The 23094-nt window shown below is 38.5% G+C and overlaps 1 protein-coding gene across 4 annotated transcripts in view; it reads left to right on the forward strand.

The window, feature by feature from the left end:
* Positions 1-20273, forward strand: part of wdr44 (WD repeat domain 44) — a 62341-nt gene extending 42068 nt beyond the window's left edge. For all 4 annotated transcript variants that reach the window (XM_043704365.1, XM_043704367.1, XM_043704368.1 and 1 more), the window contains 10 exons: positions 4086-4224; positions 6472-6533; positions 7255-7371; positions 8601-8723; positions 12933-13124; positions 13340-13441; positions 13528-13643; positions 16222-16349; positions 18260-18385; positions 19020-20273. In XM_043704365.1, coding sequence (XP_043560300.1) covers positions 4086-4224; positions 6472-6533; positions 7255-7371; positions 8601-8723; positions 12933-13124; positions 13340-13441; positions 13528-13643; positions 16222-16349; positions 18260-18385; positions 19020-19108 — 1194 coding nt within the window. In that variant the 3' untranslated portion in view covers positions 19109-20273. The remainder of the gene's footprint in view (positions 1-4085; positions 4225-6471; positions 6534-7254; positions 7372-8600; positions 8724-12932; positions 13125-13339; positions 13442-13527; positions 13644-16221; positions 16350-18259; positions 18386-19019) is intronic.
* The last annotated feature ends 2821 nt before the right edge of the window (positions 20274-23094 follow it).

Genomic DNA, 23094 nt, shown 5'->3' on the forward strand with positions numbered 1-23094 from the left:
AGTTCAGGGCTTGGTCTGTGTGTGTGGCTTTCCTGTACACCTTTGTGGTGAATTCTACGTTCTGTGTTCTCTGTACCAGCACTTCTAGGACTGGGAGTTGGTTGTCCTTTTCTTCCTCTCTAGTGAATCGGATTCCTGTGAGTGTGGCGTTGATGATCCGGTGTGTGTTCTCTATTTCTGTGTTTTTAATGATTACAAAGGTGTCATCCACATATCTGACCCAGAGTTTGGGTTGAATTTGCAGTAAGACTGTTTGTTCTAATCTTTGCATTACCACTTCTGCTATGAGTCCAGAGATGGGTGAGCCCATGGGTGTGCCGTTGATTTGTTCATATATTTGGTTGTTGAATGTGAAGTGTGTTGTGAGGCACAGGTACAGTAGTTTGAGTATGCCGTCTTTGTTGATAGGTTCAACGTCCTGTTGTCTGTTCTGTATGTCCAGCAGGTTGGCTATTGTTTCTCTGGCTAGATACAGGCTGCAAAATCAGTTGTTAAACATTGATCAAAACCTTGGGCTAAATTTGTATTATAATTTTGGCCTTTGGAGGTCAATGTTGTGAAAAATATTTTTCAAATTTGAACCTATTCTCTACTCTTTTCCAAGATTTTTACCAAGTTTTATTTGCAAGTTATCAGGTAGTCAGAGTACTTTGTCCATTTTTCCTTTATTCTGGAGAGTTATTGTCTTGCTGTGGGAATCTGTTTCGCTCAGTTGGCTGGATCGTTGGTTTGCAGTGTAGTATGAAGCTAACAGCATGGATTCCATTCCCATCACCGGTTTGAGGTTACCATGAAGGACTTTCTTTCTCAACCTATTCCCTCCCCTGAGGTCTGGTGGTCCTCTGGTTAAATCACCGCCAGCAGCGTCTCTCTAATAAGAGAGTAGCCCCTATGGTCTGGTAAGACTATGGCGGCACAACATAACATTGACTTGGTGTGCTTTCCATTGTTTTTTCTCCATATATCTGTTCTCTCTAGGCCTGTTGACTTTAAGTAATATAGAATGTAGTTAATGTATTTGGCCAGTGGTGCATATGTTAGTGTTCTACATCCCTTGCTTCAATAGCACTTTGGTGATTTAGCAGAGTGAACTTAAGGCATGGAAATATTTGAACTGAGACACAATCATGGCTTGAACATGCAGGTAATGGGGAACTGTCTTGGTACTTTGTTGGGTCAGAATTTGTAGACCTTCTAACCCATTTCAAATTCCTGAAAATTTTAGTTTATAACAATGCCACAACAAGATGAAATAGTTAACAGAATAAAGTGTCTCATTGTGAGAAATGCAATATATTGATTCTATCCAAGTCCACATCGAAGGTTCTTAATGCCTCAAGATGTTCGTTCTTTTTGGTGTGTCATTTGTTCTAAAATATTGCAACTGATGTTGTCACCCTTGTCTAATTTAACAAAGGCAGTGTCAGAATGTTAATAGCCATTTTAGCCCTTTGAAGTTATAAAGTGGTGTTGAGTTTTCCTGTGTTTGTATTTAAGAAATAAATGCTACAGCATTACTCATAAATTAATTGTCAGATTTTTGCAAAGATTTATTTCAAAACCTTCAGCTGAGTTCTTTCCTAGTTTGATATTTTGCATTTTGAAAACGTTTTTACCCTTGACACTTTTTTTTTTCCCTTTTTCTTCTAACTGGTTTCTGAACCTGGAGTTCTGCTTCCCCGGTGAACAGTGATAGTCCTTTGTGACCTTACTGTTTTCTATAGACAAGTCAAAATGATGTTAACAGATTCTTCAGTTCAGGAGGTTTTCACAGCTGAGCTTGTCCTTTTCAATCTGCAAATGGTCACAGTATCCTGCAGGGATTTCTAGCTAATACTTGGGATCAGAAGTTAATTGGCATAAGATGAATGTGTGAGAATGAAAATTTTATATGACAAATGCAATGCTTGATCATGTGACTAGAACAAATTCAATAATAATTTGCAAAATTTAATTGGTTATACACTTGAAAAACAAAAATAAAGTGCTGTGCAGAGGAGCAGAAGAGTGAGATAAATTGAATTGTTCTTTCATTGACTTGGCACAAACATGTTGTATGAATGACCTTGTGTTGTGATTCTTTTGCTGAATTGTCTGATCTTAGAGTGAGACTTCTGTGTTTTCAATACAATCACGATCATTATTACAACGTGCACATCTGAACTAATCAAAACATCAACAGTTTGTCCAAAAGGAGATTAAGTTTCCAAAGTATGATAGGCATCACTCCAGGAGCTGTTTTCTGATGTGCTAAATTGCAGGCATGTTTTCATTGATGATATGTTTGATCTTTTAATTGGCTTTTTAGGACCTATTGCACATGCTAGGCACTTGCTGTTTCTCCACAGACCCACATCAATCATATCGTACAATTTTAAAAAATCTTGTGTTTTCAACTCAGCCTTAATAATAGAAAATTAATTGCACGGTTTGTGAAGGTTTGTCGCTCAGGTTGAGGTTTAGGGTGTAGGTTTGCTCGCTAAGCTGTAGGTTTGATATCCAGACGTTTCATTACCTGGCTAGGTAACATCATCAGTGGCGACCTCCGAGTGAAGCAAAGCTGTTGTCTCCTGCTTTCTATTTATATGTTTGTCTTGGATGGGGTTCCTAGGGTTTGTGGTCATGTCATTTCCTGTTGTTTTTCTCAGGGGTTGATAGATGGTATCTAGATCTATGTGTTTGTTTATGGCGTTGTGGTTGGAGTGCCAGGAATTCTCTGGCATGTCTTTGCTTAGCCTGTCCCAGGATAGATATGTTGTCCCAGTCGAAATGTTGGTTTTTTCATCCGTGTGTAGGGCTACGAGGGAGAGAGGGTCATGTCTTTTTGTGGCTAGCTGGTGTTCATGTATCCTGGTGGCTAACTTTCTTCCTGTTTGTCCTACGTAGTGTTTGTGGCAGTCCTTGCATGGAATTTTGTAGATGACGTTGGTTTTTTCCAGGGGTTGTACTGGGTCTTTTAAGCTTGTTAGTTTTTCAGAAACTTCAGAAGTTTCAGAAATAACACCCAGACTACTAAGACCCCTCGGAATCCTAGTAGCACACAAACCCACCAACATTCTCAAATAAAAACTAACAAACTTAAAAGACCCAGTACAACCCCTGGAAAAAAAACAACATCATCTACAAAATTCCATGCAAGGACTGCCACAAACACTACGTAGGACAAACAGGAAGAAAGTTAGCCACCAGGATACACGAACACCAGCTCGCCACAAAAGACACGACCCTCTTTCCCTACACACGGATGAAAAAAAAACACCATTTCGACTGGGACAACACATCTATCCTGGTTCAGGCTAAGCAAAGACATGCCAGAGAATTCCTAGAGGTCTGGCACTCCAACCACAATGCCATAAACAAACACATAGATCTAGATACCATCTATCAACCCCTTAGAAAACGAACAGGAAATGACATCACCACGAACCCCATCCAGGACAAACATAGAAAGCAAGAGACAACAGCTTCACTTCACTTGGAGGTCGCCACTGATGATGTTACCTAGCCAGGTAATGAAACGTCTGGATACCAAACCTACAGCTCAGCGAGCAAACCTACACCCCAGAAACTTAATTGTTTGGATACAAGATATGCTGGTGGCCTGATGGATGAAGCCTACAGTTTTGCTCGCAGAGCTGCTGTATGAACAAGTCAAATCTGCACATTTCAAAAGATTCAGCATTCAGGGGAAAACGCTAAGAACACAGTCACAGATTTCTGTCTATTGTCTAATTGGGTTTCAGTTTTGTGGTTGTTTGTACATATGAAAATCTTGCTATAAAATTGCTGTACAAGTCACCCCATTGAAATGTATAGGAGTATCCCCAAGCCTGTGATATGTGCACTAATTTGAAACTATTTTGCCGGTCAACTTTTGCAAGTGTGTAATGAGTAATTGTGGAATGTAATTTTTAGAGCTAAAATTTTGTAATGTTATATATTTGCTAACTATTTAATTGCTGGCTGTGTTGTAATAATGCTTGAGCAGATTATTCCTTATTCATTGTGTTGTAGAAGTTAAGAACAGTAGTTTTTATTTGATATTTTAATGAATGAAATTTGAAGTAATGGACTTTTGCTTTTAGGGTGCTGTATGGACAATGAAATTTTCACACTGTGGCCGTTTACTTGCAACAGCTGGTCAAGACAATGTTGTACGAATATGGGTTTTAAAAAATGCTTGGGACTACTTCAATAACATGAGAATGAAATACAACACTGAAGGTAGGTTTTCCTGAAATGTGGTCGCTCGTACAATATGTTTGCACTTGCACCCTTTCAACAAGGGGGTGAAGGAGTGTCTCTCTCTGTTCCACAATCGGTCAATAAACACAAGCAATTCAGTCTGGTTCTGTAAGATTTCCCACTTTATTCAATCTCAGTCAGGCACACTTGGTCCAGGAACACAGGTTAAACACTTTAGTGTTCCTCGGAAAAACTGCGCAGGTGGCTTAAAACAAAGACATTTTTATACCTTTTTTGCCAGAAGTACAGGCCATCATTATAGAGCACATTCAAATAATTACCAATCAACTTTAATGAAATGACTTTATTGACAGCAATTTAGCCCAATGATATTTCCTGGGAACCAACGTTGTTTTCTAACATCCAAGTACTCCTATCTTGCGAACCTAGTCTCTGCGCCTGCACTTGCAAGGTCTTTTAGGATGACTAGTAATGTCTTATCTAGTTTAGTTATTTCTATGCTGTAAAGGAAGCATTGTCTGCTAATCTTTCTTAAGACAGCCTGTGGATAGTTCAGTCTTTAGCAGGGTTAAAAGCCATTTTATGGAGCTTTAAGCAGAATTGTCAATTTGCAGCCTAGAAGCCATTTTGTCATATTATTTGCATTAAAAAGCCATTGTATTGCTGCCTATGTTAGTAAAACCATCTATTAAATAGTTGTTCCTGACTACAACAATTACTTCAGCCTGTATTCAGATTTCAGATCCTCAGGTGGTGGGGTGGTAAGTGAGGTCCAGGGTCCCTATGTTATTGTGAGAGGGAAGAAAAGTGGTGAGGGTGGAAGTGAAGCAGATTGGCTGAACACAGCCAAGGCCCCTGTCCACCAGGGTAATGAAGAATCCTTGGCTGAGGAAAAAGGTGGATAATTCTGAAGCCAGAATGTGGAAGGTGGCATCTTGAGAACAGATGCCATGAAGATGGAGAAGCTGGGAGAATGGAATGGAGTTCTTATAGGAAGCAGGTGTGAGGATGTATAGTCAAGGTAACTGGATATTGGTGGCCAGCCTATTCCAAGAAATGGAAATAGATGTCGAAGAAGGGAGGATTCAAAGATGGACCAGATAGAGGTGAGAAAAGAGTGAAAATTGGAAGTAAAATTGATAAAGCTTCTCAATTTTGGACAAGAGAGGGAAGCAGCACCAATGATGTCATTGTACTAGAGAAGATCTTGTAGGGAGGGCCCTAAGTATGTGTGGAACAGTGTTCCATGCATTCCTCAAAGAAACAGACTTAACTGGGTCTTTTTGGGTACCCATAGCCACACCTATGACCTGAAGAAAATGAGAGGGGTGAAAGGAGAAAGTGGACCGACACTTTTTGTGTCCGTCCCCATCAGGATGATCTCGGGGCTTTCCACTTTTGCCTGTAAAGAAGGTCTGAACCAATCCCATCCACCACCATCTTCCTCTGCCTGGCTGAACTCATCTTCACTTCGAACAACTTCTCATGAGTGTTCTATATGCAATAAAATTCTCTAATCTGTGTGTCCATAGCCCTTCAAAATCTCTGATATTAACAACAAAGCAATAAGAATTAAAGGAACAATGAGGATTTAATGGTGAAAGTGGCAAACAGTTTAAATGTAAAGAATTGCATTGGACGATTTGCACAATAAGATTTCACAGCAGAAATAAATAAGATTCCAAGTTGGCAAAGTCTGTTCTTGTCCTGAACCTGTTAGCTGTATAAGATAATTTTCGTAGATAAGTTGCTTTACTATCTTCATGAAGTCAACATTTTGATTTGGAAAATAATGTTGAATTTTCTGTTCCATCAATTGTCTGTGGCTGCTGAGGAAGATACCTTTTGAAAGCTCCCAACACAGACTGTATGTGCTGTTCATTTTTACAGTAAATTCTATGTATCAAAGAAAGCAGAAAGGAAGCTTCTAGTGTGCAAGTTAGCTAGGAAATTCGGTCAGGTTAGAACCAAAGTTTTAGTAATCGATTTGGAATAAAATATCAGAGTCTTTTCAATCAGTACTCAAGCCAAGTCACTTTTCTCTTTTATGTTGGGATGGATGGATCATAGTCATTGTGACATTCATGTGCATTAAGTAAATTATAGCTGTTGCAAGTTAAGAGTTGAAAATTTGCATCAGGGTAGGAGGGAAGGGAAAATCATGATGTTGTATGGTTTGCTAGTTTTATTTAATACTGCGGGAGTGATAAACCTGACATTGTATTCTTTCGTTACTGTTGGTAACAGTATTCTAACTTTGTTAAGGTCGTGTGTCACCATCTCCATCACAAGAAAGCCTGAATTCTTCAAAGTCTGACACTGACACGGTATGTGAACAGATAAAAATTGTACTTATTAAATACAGAATATATATGGGGATAAAATTGGGCTTTGGCAAAAGTAGAAAAAAGCCAGAAGAAATATGTCTACTGCATCCTGAGGGATTTTCTTTTTCAACTGACTTCTGTCAAAAAAAAAAGGGAATTTGGTTGAAAGTTTAACTGACTGCTATTTTTCTATCATCCATTTTACACAATCACAATAGATTAATTTCCCCTCTATTTGTGATAAGAGCACATTGACAATAGTTTTGTAATAGTTTTGAACATCCTGGAAGTGAATAAGCTTATCATAAACAGCAAATTAAACAAAAGTCTCTTAGAATATTACTGATGGAAAGGCTACGGCTATATGATTGTAAGCAGCAGCAGGCCATTCATTATTTGGATCAGTACCATCAACATTCCCGCCTAGTCTCATTATTACATCTGATCATTCTAACTTGATATTAGAGAATTAATTTCTTATAAAAAGCCTGCATCAATTTATTCATTCCAAAGTGAATTGTTTCATTTTTGGAACAGTCTATCTTTCTTCATAGGTAATTCTGATATTAAAGTAATGTAAATTTGTAAATGATACTACAATTTTATACATATGCATATAACTAAATGTTGACGTTACGTCAATAAAATATGAGTGAATTTTGTAAAGCTTGTTTTCTAAGAATCCAAATGAGTTTGTATTTTCTTTGTTGTGGATTCTCAGGCATGTAGCGGAACAGAAGAGTCTGATCCTGAAGACAAAAATGCACCATTTCGGCAGCACCCATTTTGTAAATACAAGGGACATACTGCTGATCTTTTAGACCTCTCATGGTCAAAGGTAGAAGAATAGATCACATCTACAATATTCATGTACATTTAAAAGTAATGCATGTAACAAAGTCTTCATATGTCAGTGAATTGTTGGTGTAAGATTCCATCTGAGGGCCAAATCTAATAAGTTTATATTATAACAATTTGAATTTAACTTAGTAAACAATATTCCAAAGGTTTTGAAAGGGAGCAAGAAAAATTGATTCCCAAAGTCAGAAAGAATTTTAGAGGAGTAACCTTGTGCATGGCTGAAGTTTTGGATCTTGAGTAAGTTTTCAAGGTGGGGAGAGAGATGAGAGGGAATAATGGAAAGAAATTCTCACTGTTTGAAAATATCACTACTTATAATGAAGCAAGCAAAGAGAATCATGTACAAAGGCTGCTGTTAGACAGGCAATGTCTGTGTAGGCTTAGGGGACGTTCTAAAAGATGAATAAAGAAAGCATGAAGGAATTAAATGTGAAAGAGAATTTTAATTTGGAGGCCTTTGAGAGGACAGGAAACTGAAAGCAAAGGTGTAGCTTAGCATCCAGATAGCAACTGACCAGGGTACTGGTCAGCTAAAAGATAGAAATTAGAACAGTTGAACCTTGAAGCAAGTAAAGAAATGGGTGAGTGTTTCAGCAGCAAATAGTTTGATGCTGAGGAGGCAGCTGAACATGTGTTCTCTGCCATGTTGTCAAATGAGATAAACATCTTATGTCTGATCAAAGTTAGGAAGAGAGCTGGGAAAGGAAAGATGGGGAGGATTATTTATGAAGATGGTTGCTTCATTTTCTGATCTCTTAAATTTATATTCATTTGTTAAATGTAAACTGGGAGAAATAACCACTAATAAAAGCCAGCAAACTCTTCATGAAAATTTGCTTGGAATCTTTGGTATGATATACTATGCTTGGAGAATTGAAATGTTTTAAAGGATAAGAAAGACTATAGCAAAACCAAAAAACAGAACTTCTGTAAAGTATTCTCAAAAAGACCAGGTGATTACCCTTTTAAGCGCTGCAATTGTTTTTGTCTTCTCTTGCTACCCTTGCCTTTGTACCTGACAACATTTAATGCTTTTTGAAAAGAAATCTAAAATAAAGCAAATCAGCTTTGTTGCTGTAGGTGATAGATGGTCTTTTTGAGAATTTTTATTGCGTGTCAGGTTACTCCTCACGTTTTACCATTTTCCCCCTCGTTTTATCGTCAACATGGAAATATTCTCAACATCTTCATGTTTTAACCCTACAGAACTACTTTTTGCTGTCATCTTCAATGGACAAAACTGTGCGATTGTGGCATATTTCGAGGAGGGAATGTCTGTGCTGCTTTCAACATATAGACTTTGTCACAGCAATAGCTTTTCACCCAAGAGTAAGTAACAAATATATATTTAACTACAGGTAGAAGAGTCTTTATCTGAAATGCTCACGACCAGCTGTTTTTCGGAATTCAGAATTTTTCGGTTTTCAGAATGAGAGCATTTAAAGGTGAAAGTTTAACAAATCTAAACAGAAAAGCAGACTTCTAACTATGAACGTGCCTGACCACGCACCCCCGTTGCATCCGAGTGATACGCATCGAGTAGGTGTCGACTTGGGTTAATGAGAACCTTGTTAATGAGAAAAAACTTCACAAAAAAATCCTTTTGGATTTCAGAGCTTTTCGGTTTTTGGATGTTCAGATAAAGAATCTTCTACATGCATTTGCTTTTATTAATAATAGATTTTCTAAACCACAGCAATCTGCAGAGAGTGCTGCTTTGGTTATTGAGAGTATTAGACAGGAATTTGGGGAATACGAGTGAGGAAGAGTTACTCCTTTATTATTCTACTGTTTTCAGCCTCCTGCAGTTTGCTTCTACCTCAGTACAACCAAGAAGCATATTTGTGGATACTGGTATGCCTCAAATTATTCTAGTAGTAATAAATAGTATTTAAAGTTATGGGATGGCAGATCAGCTTAGCAATGTAGAGTGTACATCTTGCATGTGAAGTCTTGAGCATGCCAAGTGTCCTAGAGAAATGCACTGTAGGAAATGTTGCTCGCCACACACACTTGAGCTCTGTGTTTCAGAACTTGAGCAGCAGCTTCTGTCACTGCTCTGTATCTGAAAGGCAAAGTACTACACTTCATGTTTAGGGACATGGTCACATCATCACGTAATGGATTGGATCAACAGTCTGAAGATCATCAAGTGCAAATTCAGAACCAGCTGCAAAATTCTATCAGTTAAACTGCAAGAATTAAGCACTGCTATCAAACCAGTTATCTCCTGGATAATTTGATGCAACTTACACTTTCCGGTTCATAAAACTACTTTGTTTGAAGAAGATATCACACAGGATGTTTGTACAAGATTTAGTATTTTAGTTAGAAAGTTTGATGTGTGCAGGAAACAAGAGAATGGATGACTACCAGACAGGCATAAGAGCAAGGCAGGCAGTGAAGAGGTCCTTTGAGACTACCTTGCTTGCAAATTAGTTTTTAGTCTGGATTACTGGTGGGGCTGATGCTTCATCAGGTGAGTGCAGCCAGTGTCAGGTAGGTAGCAGCACAGGTGTGTCAGCTATGCAAAGGGAAAGCAGAAGAATGGCTGTGCAATAATGAAAGCAATTTCCATTGTCAGGATCAGGTAGGCATTTGTTCACGTTGGCATGACTCTGGATGATATGTTGCTGATCTTGTGCCAAATTAAAGTATGTTATGGAGAGGCTGCAGGACCTGGCTGAAGGTGATCAACTAGAGGTTCTGGTCCACATTAATGGCAATGAATTGAGTAGGATTAAGGATGAGGTCCTGAAAGATGATTTCAGGGAGTGAGTAGGAGATTGAAAGATAGGATCTCTAAAGCAGTACTCTCAAGATTACTGTCAAAAGGTGTGGCACAGGATAAGCACACTAGGCTAGGAGGCATCCAAAGATCAGGCGAGTTGATTCAGAGATAAGCCTTTCTTCAGGAATGTGAAGGGGGAAGGAGGCTGGGAGATAAATAAAGTGGTGGGTGTGGGGTTAGGGGAGCGTAGGTGGGAAGGTGGATGCAGAGGGGATGTAATTGTGATTGGGTGGTGTAATTGTGATTGGGTGGTGGGGAGGGAAGAGGATAGGTGGGAAGGAAGATGGTCAGGTCAAGAGGGTGGTGCTGAGTTGGAGGGTTGGATCTAGAATGAGATGGGGGGGGGGGGGGGGGAGGAGGAGTGATTTGGAAACTAGTAAAGTTGATGTTGATGCCGTGTGATTGTATGGTCCTGAGACGGAAGATGAGGCATTTTTCTAACCAAAACTTTACACGGTACTCCAGATTGATCTTACCAAAGCTCTGTATAATTGTAACGAGATCATCTTACAATCTGACACGGGTACAGAATAAGATTAGGATGAGTATAACCTTGTTCCTCTGAGCATTCCTAATTGAAACCATCATGACTTTTTAAAAAGTTCCACAAGGATCAGGATCAGTGCTGGGAGACCTCTGGTGTTTGTAATTTATGCAAATGATTTGGATGAAAATGTTGGTGGACTGATTAGTAAGTTTGGCAATAACATGAAAATTGGTTGAGTTGTGGATAGTGAAGAAAGTTGCAGCAGGATATAGATCAGTTGGAAAGCTGGCTTGTGAAATGGCACTGGAGTTTAATTCAGACAAGTGTGACGTGATGAATTTTGGGAGATCAAATGCAAGAGGAATGTGTACAGCAAAAGACAAGACCCTGAGATTCACTAATCTATGGAGGGATCTTGGGGTGCAAGTCCAGAACACACTCAAAGTGGCCACACAAGTACATAAGGTAGTAAAGAAGGCGTACAGCATATTTACCCTCACCTGAATACGAAAGTTGGTAAGTCATTTTGCAGCTGTATAAAACTTTAGTTAGGTCACATTTGGAATAGTGTATGCAGTTCTGGCCCCAAGGAAGAATGTGATGATTTTGGAGACGGTGCAAGAAGAGGTTTCCCAGGATGTTTCCTGGATTGGAGTGTTATAGTGTAAGGAGAGGTGGGACAAACTTGGATTGCTTTCATCAAAGTGTCAGAGATTGAGGGGCAACTTGATAGAGAAGTATAAAATTGAGGGGCATGGACAGGGTGGATAGTCAGAATCATTTCCCCGGGTGGAAATATTAAATACTATGGGTCATAGATTTAAGGTGAAAAGGGGAAAGTTTAAACAGATGTGAGGCAAGTTTTTTTTAATGCAGACTGTGGTTGTTTCCTGGAATGCACTGCCTGGGGAGATGGTAGGAGCAAGCATGATAGCAACGTTTTAAGAGGCATTTAAACAGACACACAAATCAGTAGGGAACAGAGGGATATGGACCAGTGTGGGCGGGGTTAGTTTAGACATAGCTTGCCCTTGTTCTACTAATCTATGTTCTAGAATTTATAAAGCAAACAGGGAATCAATACTCTGGACTCAAATTTGTCTACCGATAGTGAAATCTATTTCATTAATTCTGTAACCGTGCTAAGATCATTGTGTACAAGCATACCAGCAAATTGTGAACATTATTCAATTCACTGTAACCCTGTAAATAACATTTTCAAATAAATATTGATTTTTCTAATCCACATTAAAATAGACAAACTCATGTCCTCTGCATTTTACTCTAACCTAATAGCTTGTTACTGACTTTTTTGGGGTCTTTATCTCTGCAGTCTGTCTTTTACTTCCTGATTAACATGTTAGCTTAACCTTACTTACACCTGTTGAGTCTGTTACTGTGAACAGCTATGCCAATGAACATTATTTGACAGGGTGAATGGTAACTTCTACAGGAGGAGAGTAATTTCATCTGTGCTATGAGTTTCATATTTTTCCTTCAAACCACTGCTAATTGGAGTAAACATTCAATCTTTGTATATGCTACGACAGAGATTTAAAATTTTTAAAAACTTATTTTTGAAGAAAGCCCTTTTGTCAATATAGCATTTATGAAATCTCAAAACATCTGAAAGCATTTTCACATAAAATTTGTTCTTAAAATTAGTGATTTTTGCTATGTGCCAATTTGACAAACTTTGCAAAGGGCAAGATCTTTCTCACATCAGTTGGAAGAATGTCATGTTAACTAATTACAGAGTTCTAATTGTTACATGCTTTAGGAATGGAGAATTCCTGCTGCTGTTCAGTAATGTTGGGGTGAACAGGCAAGTTTTAAAATTTAATGTCATTTTGTTGGTTAATATGCCCTTTACTACTTTGGCATTTCAGTTTGTATTATGTAATTAAGTCCTGTAGTTAGTGCAACTTGATTCCACAAGTACACTTAATGTGTAAAAATGCTGAAGCCAGAAATGTAGTTTCCCTTCCTGGAAGAGGTTCCTTCCAGATTCACTGTTGTCCAAATACGAATGACAATAACTCTGAAATTTGTTCTTTTATGTTTGCTGGATTAGTGCTAAAAGCAGGCCAGCATGTTATAGGTGACTTGTTTCTCTGACTTGCTTTTTCTGACCTGCTGAGTTTGCTTTATATTTCTGCAACCACAGGGGAGCAGAACCTGAAGCCTAGTAAACTCAAGCCTTACATTTACAATAAGATTACTTTTTTCTAACTATTTATGATTTTTTTTTACTCCTCAGGATGATAGGTACTTCTTAAGTGGATCACTTGATGGTAAACTCCGTTTGTGGAATATACCTGACAAGAAGGTAGCATTGTGGAATGAAATTGATGGCCAAACAAAACTAATAACAGCAGCAAACTTCTGCCAAAATGGCAAATACGCAGTGATTGGAACCTACGATGGCAGATGCATCTTCTATGATACAGAGGTAATGAGAGTTCATTGGACAAGTTGGATTTCGTTTCAGTCTTTGAATTGACTTCCATCCACAGCTGTACTACTGCCATGTGAGGGAAACTTGACAGCTTTATTTTGTATGCAAAACAGTTTAAAGGCTAATCTTGCTGCATAAATTCATAGTCAATTTCTGTTTTCATAATGTTATTTAAAAGCTGTAAGTGATGTATTGCTTCCTTTCCCCAGCATTTGAAGTACCACACACAGATACATGTGCGCTCGACCAGGGGGAGAAACCGAGTTGGGAGAAAAATCACAGGCATTGAACCATTACCTGGTGAGAATAAGGTGGGTATATCTATTGGGGAGCAGGGTGCAACAACTTTTGTTTCTATAATAGTGTACATCTTAACATTTTGAACTCTTAAATTTAGATCCTTGTGACCTCCAATGATTCAAGAATTCGCCTGTATGACCTTAGAGATTTGTCCATTTCAATGAAATATAAAGGCTATGTCAATAGCAGTAGCCAAATCAAAGCAAGTTTTAGGTGAGTATGTGGACTTCTTCATCGGTTAGCATCACAGTTCTAGTTTCTGCTGCATCTCTGGGCAAGACAGTCCAGTTGTTTTGTGGTTAACCATGCTGCTTTCTCAAAGTTAGTGTAAACTTAATGCTAATTATTAGTAAAACAAATTCCTATGGTCCTACTTGAATTGTTTATTTTTATGTAATGCTTGTTCATGTTGCATAATACTATCCAAATGCAGTATGTATTCTGTGGGACATTTATGCAGATTTGGGGTCGATTTTCTTACTGGTCTTGGAAAACATTAGCTTGAAAACGAGAGGAATAACCACTTGTATCTGAGTATGTATGCTCCTCTCCCAAAGTGAATGCTTTCTCCAATTGTATTACACTTGTGTGGATTGATGATGAGTTACTTGATATATTGCATCACTGGGAGTGATGGCAGCTGTGCCTTTTTACATGTGGTATTCTGGAATAAAATATGTACATGTATTTAAAATCCAGGAATCTCAACTTGTTCAGTTGTGCAATAAAATATCTAGTTCCACCAACAACTACTAATACTTTGAATTGGTCTGCTTCTGCTGATGCCTCAGCCATGTACTGAAACGTTCCTTCATATATTAGTTTCCTCTGATCTCAATTGCTTCAATGATCATCTTATCAACTAGATATCTTCACTGTCCAGAAATTTAACCATGCTCAAAACGCCTAGCCTCAGCTGCCTCAAATCCAAAAATAGAACATTGCATATTCTGGACATCGGAAATAGAAACAGCACGGTGGCACAGTGGTTAGCACTGCTGCCTCACAGCACCAGAGACCCGGGTTCAATTCCCGCCTCAGGCGACTGACTGTATGGAGTTTGCACATTCTCCCTGTGTTTGTGTGGGTTTCCTCCGGGTGCTCCGGTTTCCTCCCACAGTCCAAAGATGTGCAGGTCAGGTGAATTGGCCATACTAAATTGCCCGTAGTGAAGGGGTGAATGTAGGGGTATGGGTGGGTTGTGCTTTGGTGGGTCGGTGTGGACTTGTTGAGCTGAAGGGCCTGTTTCCACACTGCAAGTAATCTAATCTAGAAATGCTGGAAATTTTCAATAAACCAAACAATATCTGCAGACAGAGAAGCATACTATTTCAATTCCATTTTTTTTTACTCCAAGCACACCAGATCTTGCCTATCATGCTCATTCTCATTGATAGGGGCTCCCAGTTTCTTAGCATCTCCAATTTTAAATTCTTATTGCTGTCAAGTTTCATAACTGCCTTCACCTCACATCATGCCACATGCAATTGTACATTACCCACCAAATATGGACTCTCCATTCCTCTAGTCATAGTCATACAGCACAGAAACCGAGCCGTTGGTCCAACTCCTCCATGCTGACCAGACATCCTAGTATGGCCTAGTCCCATTTGCCAGTATTCAACCCATATCCCTCAAAACCATTCCTATTCTGATGTCCTATGCATTCCTCTTCTTTTAGATGCCCATGTCTCTCTTTCTGAAATTTTCTATTGAAAGCACCTCACTTCTTGTTCTGGAGTACCCAGCTATTGTGACCAAGATTTTAGTAACTGCTATCTATCTTCCCTTTATCTTAACATCAGTTTTGTTCATGCCTGTCTGAAGTGGTTTGGGATGCCTTTCATTTAAGGGCTTTAGTGTAAGTAAAACTTAGGACTCAAAACAGAGAATAACTAGTTTGGACATGAGGTACATTTCCACTGAAACTGTTGACAACATCGTGAAGCTTTCACTCTGGAAGTTATTGTATTAATGGAGAGATGGGAAAAGGGATAAAATATTATTGTGAAAACTGAAGTTTATTAAATAATCTTTGCTACTTTACTCAATGCCATGGATAGCTTGTATTTAGAAAATATTCTTGTTCAGAAGCTTGCTTTGGACTTGAATGACCAATTGTTCCTTTTGCGTTTCATAGTCTCTGCAGAATAGAGCAACATTGCAGTTTAAGGTTTCCTAGTAGATTACATTCATAGTTGCAATTTTCAAAGGATGCCAAGAAGTTTTCCACTGATCAGATCTCTGCCCATTTCACTCCATTTGTAGGAGCAGCCAACTTATTGTGCAATCATTTTTCTGGCACCTTTTTAGCTGATAGTGGGCCTTTTATGTTCTATTTTACCAAGTGATGTTGACTTCCACCTGGGAGAGACATTATAGCACTGATTGCATCTGACCTGCAATGGGGGAAGGAAGGATTTCCTTACACATTTGCTGCTCCACTGAGCCTTCTCATTTTAGTCCAGTTATTTGTGGGCTTATACAGCCAGGAAATTGCAAGGAACCCAGCTGATAGATGGGGACCTCAGAGTTCTGAGTAGCACAAATGTAAGTGAAATTCTGTTTCAGATTAGTATTCTTTGAATTTCCTCCAATAGTTTACCTTGTTGGAACTGTGCTGATTAAACTAAGGTTAATGGAAATTATCTTTGCTAACCCGATTCTCATGTTTCACAGTCTTATTAAATGCTACATTCGTAACATAATTTTAGATTATTCTTTCAGTAATTTCTCCTCTAACCATAGATATTTGAGACTTTTTACATGCTTTGCAATCTTATTCTTTTAGTCATGATTACACGTATATAATAAGTGGATCTGAAGATCGATATTTATACATTTGGAGCACTTACCATGATGTCAGCAAGTTTACTTCAGTGCGAAGAGATCGCAATGATTTTTGGGAAGGGATTAAAGGTAACTCATCCGTTAAATTGATAATCCCATCATACTAAACAGTTTTGAATTTCTCCATTTAAAACTAAGAGTGGTTCATTCTCGAAAGAAATCAATGCTTTTTAAAATAATTTTTAAAGAGAATCATTTTCAAAAATTATCTTGGGCCCAATAATTAAAACTTCTGCTTTAAATAATCAGCTCCAACTTTCAAAACCAAGAGATTTACAAAGGATTATGGTTGTCTTTTGGATCAAATTTTAAAATTGTTCCTTTTAAACAATAATTGGCAATGACATTAAGCGACCTGGCTGAAGTATTATTAATGAGCAAAGTCATTAATTCAGTTCTGATGAAGAGTCATCCTGGACTCAGTGGTAACTCTGCCTTTCCACAGATGCTACCAGATGTACTGAGGTTCTCCAGCAATTTTTGATTCAGATCTCCAGTTCTTTATTTTGCATGAATTCAGGGCTGCTATTCAGTTTAGAATATTACAAAGCTCTTTTGTTCCAAGACAGGTTCAGCATACCTTTCAAATCGCTGTTTTGATATAAGCACCCTTCATACATTAAAGCAGTAAAGCAAGCTAAATAAGCAGATACTGACCATCGATTGAGTTGGTATAAATGAAAAAGATGAAACTGAGTTAGAAACAATGTATGTAATTTTGTTTCTTTAAAGGATTAAGCTTGTGCAGATTATTTGTAGGTTGTTTCAGCAACATGTACAGAGGAACTTTGATTATCCGAAAGCCAGTTATCCGAACAAGTTCGCAAGGTCCTAAATGATGTTATCCAAAAATTCGATTATCTGAATAAGATACTCCCTGCCCATGCTGTTCGCATAGTCGAGGTTCCACTATATTTATGAAAATATTTGCCAGCTTTAGTTCTCTAGATTTTTGTGAATTTAGCCTGCTTCCTTTGGAACAATATTTGTGATATAACTGGGCTTCCTTGCTATTGAGTCTATATCATTTATCGAGGTTAACAGATCAGTAGAAGATTCTTCTTGGACAACCATGTAGAAGCTGCATTCTGAAACTTGACCAAACAACTGCAGACAGTGGAATTGAGCTCAGTGACTATGGAACTGTCTGGTTCTGCTTAAAATAAACCCAGAAAATCCTGTCCTGTAGCAATATCCTTCATTCCATTGCGGATGTCTTTAGTAGATTGTGTCTACCTATTGGAAATCAGAAAGAAGTCTTGTTCATCTCATGGGTTGATTTTATGCTTTAATTTGTACAGGTAGATCCCATCAATAATGGTTTGACCTTCATGTACACAATCTAGATAGGTCAAGTACATGAAAAAAATGGAATCCCTGCTTTGAGGATCATTAGCTCTCAATGCAACTAATGGTATTCGAGGCTTTAACGGTTCTTCCTTTGGCTTGGTGTTTCTTGCGATAATATTTGTCTATTTATAGTTTTATTCAGAGAAAGTGATTCTAATTTCAGGAAGTTGGAAGTGGCGTAAATATTGAATTGCTGAAAAGCAGAATGAAGCTATTTTACTTGTATTCAAACACACCTTTCATGTCTCTGCTCAGTATTCAAACTTTTTCAATTCTACACCTATTTAGTACCAGAGCTATTACAGCAACAACAAGGTCATTCTGTGTGCTATCTGTCTCTGAAGCAATTAAATCTGTCTTATCCTCTCACTCTGTGGATGTAGCCCTGCCCCTGGTGTCTCTATCTGTGCTCAATTTCACATAGTAACAGCATCCCTGTATCACTTATTGTACTTGGTCACACGTTCATCTCCCTCTGAGGTCGCTGAGTGCCTGTTGAAAACAATCCCAATGCAACAACAATTCTTATTAACCTCAGTTGATATCAAGCTGCTGTAGTTGCTTAACTATACCTAGGCTAATACCATTAATGCTACAGTTAATTCTAATCCGCTTTTTCTCTTGTGTAGCACATAATGCAGTTGTCACTTCAGCAATATTTGCATCAAATCCAAGTCTGATGCTGTCTGATGCTCCACAGTCAGAAAAAACAGAGGGCAATAGTATGAGCATCGATACAGATCCTATACCTTCTGGTAAGTTATCTACTTGTTTATATATTGTAAACTGTAGAGTGTTACAGATTAAATAATGCAGTCTTGTTTTGTAAGTATCATTGCCTAATTGGTGAATTTTGTAATGATATCACATGACACTGGAGAAAATAGGACCATCTGAGTAATAATTACACCTGCAGGACAAATTCATAGGGATTTGATTTCTGTTCTGAAGTAGGAGTCTAGTTCTTCATTCTCAGCTGGCTTCCTGTTCTGTTGAGATGAGTTCTGTTGGCATTTGGGCAGAATTGTGTGTTTTGTCCCATTTCTTAAAAATAGGTATGTGTATTTGCAGAGTAGGAGGAAGTCATGCCAATGGGTTCAACTCCACTAAATCAACTAATTTAACAGATTTAAAGGCATCCACAAAAGAGAGAGCTTCAAAGAGTTTACTTTAAAAAGGGTATTTAAGGTAGAATGCAGTCATAGACTGTCCTTGGTCCGAGGTAGAGTAGGGGTTGGAAGGTATGGAAGCTGTAAGGAAATCTCATTCTATTTTAAGGCACAACTTTTCCAGTTGTGCAATGGATGAGTAGCAGCTGGGGCATTATGTGAAGATTTGCACATACGAAATACTGTACACTATCTCTCACTAATCTCTCTTTCATATTAGGTGCATTGAAATCAGATATCACCGAAGTACTCTTGTCTGCTGATTTCACTGGAGCGATCAAAGTTTTCGTCTGTAAAAAGAAGAACTAATTGCTTTATAACAACGTGTTGGAACCCAATTTGAATGTTTTACCTTATCTGTTGAAAGCACTTGGGTTTTTAATTACCATTGGATTGAAGCAGGAATCAAAGTATTCTAATGGCCAACAATGTTGTTCACTTTATGAACCTCAGTATTTAACATGGAATTGGATGTTGGAGAATTGTTTTGGTAGCAAGCCATATGGTTGTTAATGGTGGAAACTGCAGAAATAATTGTAAATATCCTTATATTTGGGAGTTAAAGGAGAAAACTAGTCTATTAAGTTCCTCTTTGTCCAAGTACAGTATTGTAATGTTTATGCATTGAAGTTGTAGGTGTGTACAGGTTCTGGTCTGGGAATCTGTTATTAGGTTTCCTGCTTCAAAGAATGTAAATTTATTCCATAGCTCATAGTGTGTCTTGTAAGAGCTGATTAAAAATGATTCTGACAACCCTACTGATGGCACATACTAATACTGAATGCTGTAGAAGGCCACTCTGTTCCTTGGGGCTGAACTGGTTGAAAATAAAATATATGCATTCATATAACTAGAACTGGGGAGTTCCATTTTAGAAACTGTTGCCAAGTCAAACTAATCATTTGGAAGTACAACTTTAATCTATTTGTCCACTAATGGAAATGGGCACTTGACTTAGGGGTGGGAGGGTGGGGAGAAGTTTGGACAAGCTGTTGCAAAACTTAAATTGCATTCTTTTCAGAGTGCAGAGACACCGATAATCTGGCTGTATTCTGTCCTTCATTTTGTATGTTCAATTATTGCAGTTTCCCTTTTTTTAAATTTCATGTTCCACTTTACAGGTGTCAAATTTACTTTTGTTTTTGCCAAATGTTGTTTTACCAGAACTGGGCGGAATTAAGCTTTGACTGATCTTTTACTATATTGCGTTGTATTTTGATCATTTGATGTTAAACTAGTGTGTATATTGAAGTCTTGAGTTGGAATTTTTGTGGTAAATATTGTAGAGAAAATGTGTACTATTGCAACACAAGGCTGTCAAATAGGAAAGTGTGTAAATAAGACAATTCTATACCAATGAAATAACATTTCTGGATCTATGGTGCTAGAAAATGTTGTTGATGGTTTTAAAGGTCTGAAATAAGCAAAATGTATGAATAAAGGTTGCTCCAAAAAATTGTGTAGTTTAAATGTTTTAGTAATCTCCAGTCACGATGAGGCCTAGGGTCAGAATGCATTTGGGTTACTTCCTTAAACTCCTGTGCCACGTGCATGTATATATGAAACTAAATTATGATGATGTAGAAGAAACTGGAAGATGAAGACCATGTTAAAAATTTGTTTCTGGTTTTTCAGATCCTTACTGAGAAAGGATTGGTACATGATGTATGACAGAATAAATCATACATTCTAGGAGCAGAAACCCATCGAGTCTGCTCCACCATTCAATCATGGCTGATATGTTTCTCACCCTCATTCTCCTGCCTTCTTCCTGTAACCCATGAATCTCTTAATAATCAAGAACTAATTTTTCTCTGTCTTAAATATATTTAATGACTTGGCTTCCTCTGTGGCAATGAGTTCCACAGCCCTTTGGCTGAAGAAATTCCACGTCATCTGAGTTATAAAGGCTTGTCCCTTCGTTCTGAGGCTTTCTCTTCCAGTCCTAATCTCTCCTAGTGGAAAAAGCATCTCCGCATCCACGTTATTCGAGCCTCTCTATCTTTTAAGGTTCAATCAGATCCCACCTCATCCATCTAAACTCCATTGAGTACAGACCCAGAGTCCTCATGTGATGAACATTTAATCTCTAGGATCACTCTTATAAAATTCTGCAGCTCCTCCAAACCAGAGCATTCTTCCTTAGGGGCCCAAAACTGGTCTCAACATTCCTAATGCGTCTGAGCAGAGCCTGATACAATCTCAGCAGTACATATCTGTTCTTGTATTCATCCCTCTTGAAATGTATGCTAACATTTCATTTACTTTCTGAACTACCAACTGAATGTGCATGCTAACCTTCAGAGAAATCTGAACTAGGACTTCCCAAATCCCTTTGTGCTTCAGATTTTCAAAGCCTTTCCCCATTTAGAAAATAGTCTGTGCCTGTATTCTTCAGAATTAAAGTATATAACCTCACATTTGGCCACTCTGTATTCCATCTGCTGCTACTTAGTCCACTTGCTACCATGTCTAGGTCATAGGCAGCCTCTCTGCTTCCTCTAAGCTACTGCCCCACCACCTATCTTTGTGTTATATGCGAACTTAGCAACAATGTCCTCGGTTCCCTCATCCAGGTGGTTAATGTGAATAGTCATGGTTCCAACGCTGACCCCTGCAGAACTACACTTGTCACAGGTTGCCATCCAGAAAAAGACCCCTTTATCTCTACACTGCCTTTGCCAGTCAGCCAGTCATCTATTTGTGACAGAGCCTTGCCACTAAGGCCATAGGCTCATCTTATTTAGCTGCTGTCTGTGTGGCACCTTGTCAAAGGCCTTCTGGAAATCCAAAAAGATCACTTCCACTAGCTTTCCTTTGTCTAACTTGCTCAGTCTCTCCTCAAAACATTCTAACATTTGTCAGATATGACCACTCCTTCATAAAGTAATGATGATTCAGTGCTATTTAACTCCGCAATCTCATCCTTAATAATGGAATCTAAAATCTTACCATTGACTGAGATCAGGTAAATGGCTTATCTTCTGCCTCCTGCCTTTCTTAAACAAGAGCATTACATCAGCCATTTTTGAGACATCTGGACCTTCCCAGACTCCAGTGATTTCCTGAAAGACCACCATCAATGCCTTTACAATCTCCTCAGCGATCTCCTTCAGATCTCTAGTGTATCCATCCAGTCTTGGGTGACTTATTAGCCTTAAGACTTTTCAACTTCTCCAGCACCTTCTCCTTAGTGATGGCCTCTATGCTCACATCAACCCCTTGACTCTCTTGAAGTACTGATATGTTTCCAGTTTCTTCCACTGAAAACTGATGCAAAGTATTCGGTCCCTCTGCCATTTCTGTTTTCACCATTACTATTTCTCTAGCTTCATTTTCCAGCAGGCCATTGTCCAATTTTACCTCTCTTCTAGATATCTTTTTTAAAAAAACGTTTGCAATCGTCTTTTATATTAGAAGTTTGCTTACTCTTAGTAGGGTGGTACTGGATTCAATTCTACCGTTGGGTGACTCTTGAACTCCACAAAGATATTCTCCGTGTCTGGGTGGGTTTCCTCCCACAGTCCAAAGGTGTACAGGTTAGGTGGATTGGCCATGCTAAATTGCCTGTAGTTTCCAGGAATGTGCAGGCTAGGTAGATTAGCTAAGCAAAATGCAGGACTACTGGGATTGGATGTAGGTGTCACTCTGGATTGGATGCTATTCAGAGAGGTAGTGTCGACTCCATGGACCAAATACCCTACTTTAAAATTGTAGGGATTCTGTGATTCTCATTTTATCTTCTCTCCCCTTTATTACTTTTTTAACGTCTTTTTTTATAGGCTTCCTAATCTTCTGGTTTCCCACTAATCTTCGTCACATTGTATGCTTCTGCTTTTAAACTATTCTTAACTTCCCTTGTCAGCCATGCTTGCCTCATCCTCCACTTAACGTTTCTTCTTCTTTGGGATAAATTTCTGCTGTGCCTCCTGAATTATCCCCAGAAACCCTTGCCATTGTTGCTCGACCATCTTCCCTGATAGACACCACTTGCAATTAACTCTGGCCAGCTCCTCCCTCTTATCTTTGTCACTTCTATTCAATTGTAATACTGTTGTATCTGATTCAATTTTCTCCCTCTAAACTGCGGGTTGAATTCTATCATATTGTGGTCACTGCCCTGTAGTGGGGGATCCTTCATCTTCAGCTCACTAATCAAGTCTGTCCTAATGGACATCACCAAATCCAGAATTGCCTAGTCCTCAGTTCTTCCTGTACCAGAAGTTGCTCCAAAAAAATCATCATGCAGACATTCCACAAATTCATTATCTTGAGATCCACTGTCAACCTGATTT

Source organism: Chiloscyllium plagiosum, chromosome 15, assembly GCF_004010195.1.
Source record: "Chiloscyllium plagiosum isolate BGI_BamShark_2017 chromosome 15, ASM401019v2, whole genome shotgun sequence".
NCBI lineage: Eukaryota > Metazoa > Chordata > Chondrichthyes > Orectolobiformes > Hemiscylliidae > Chiloscyllium > Chiloscyllium plagiosum.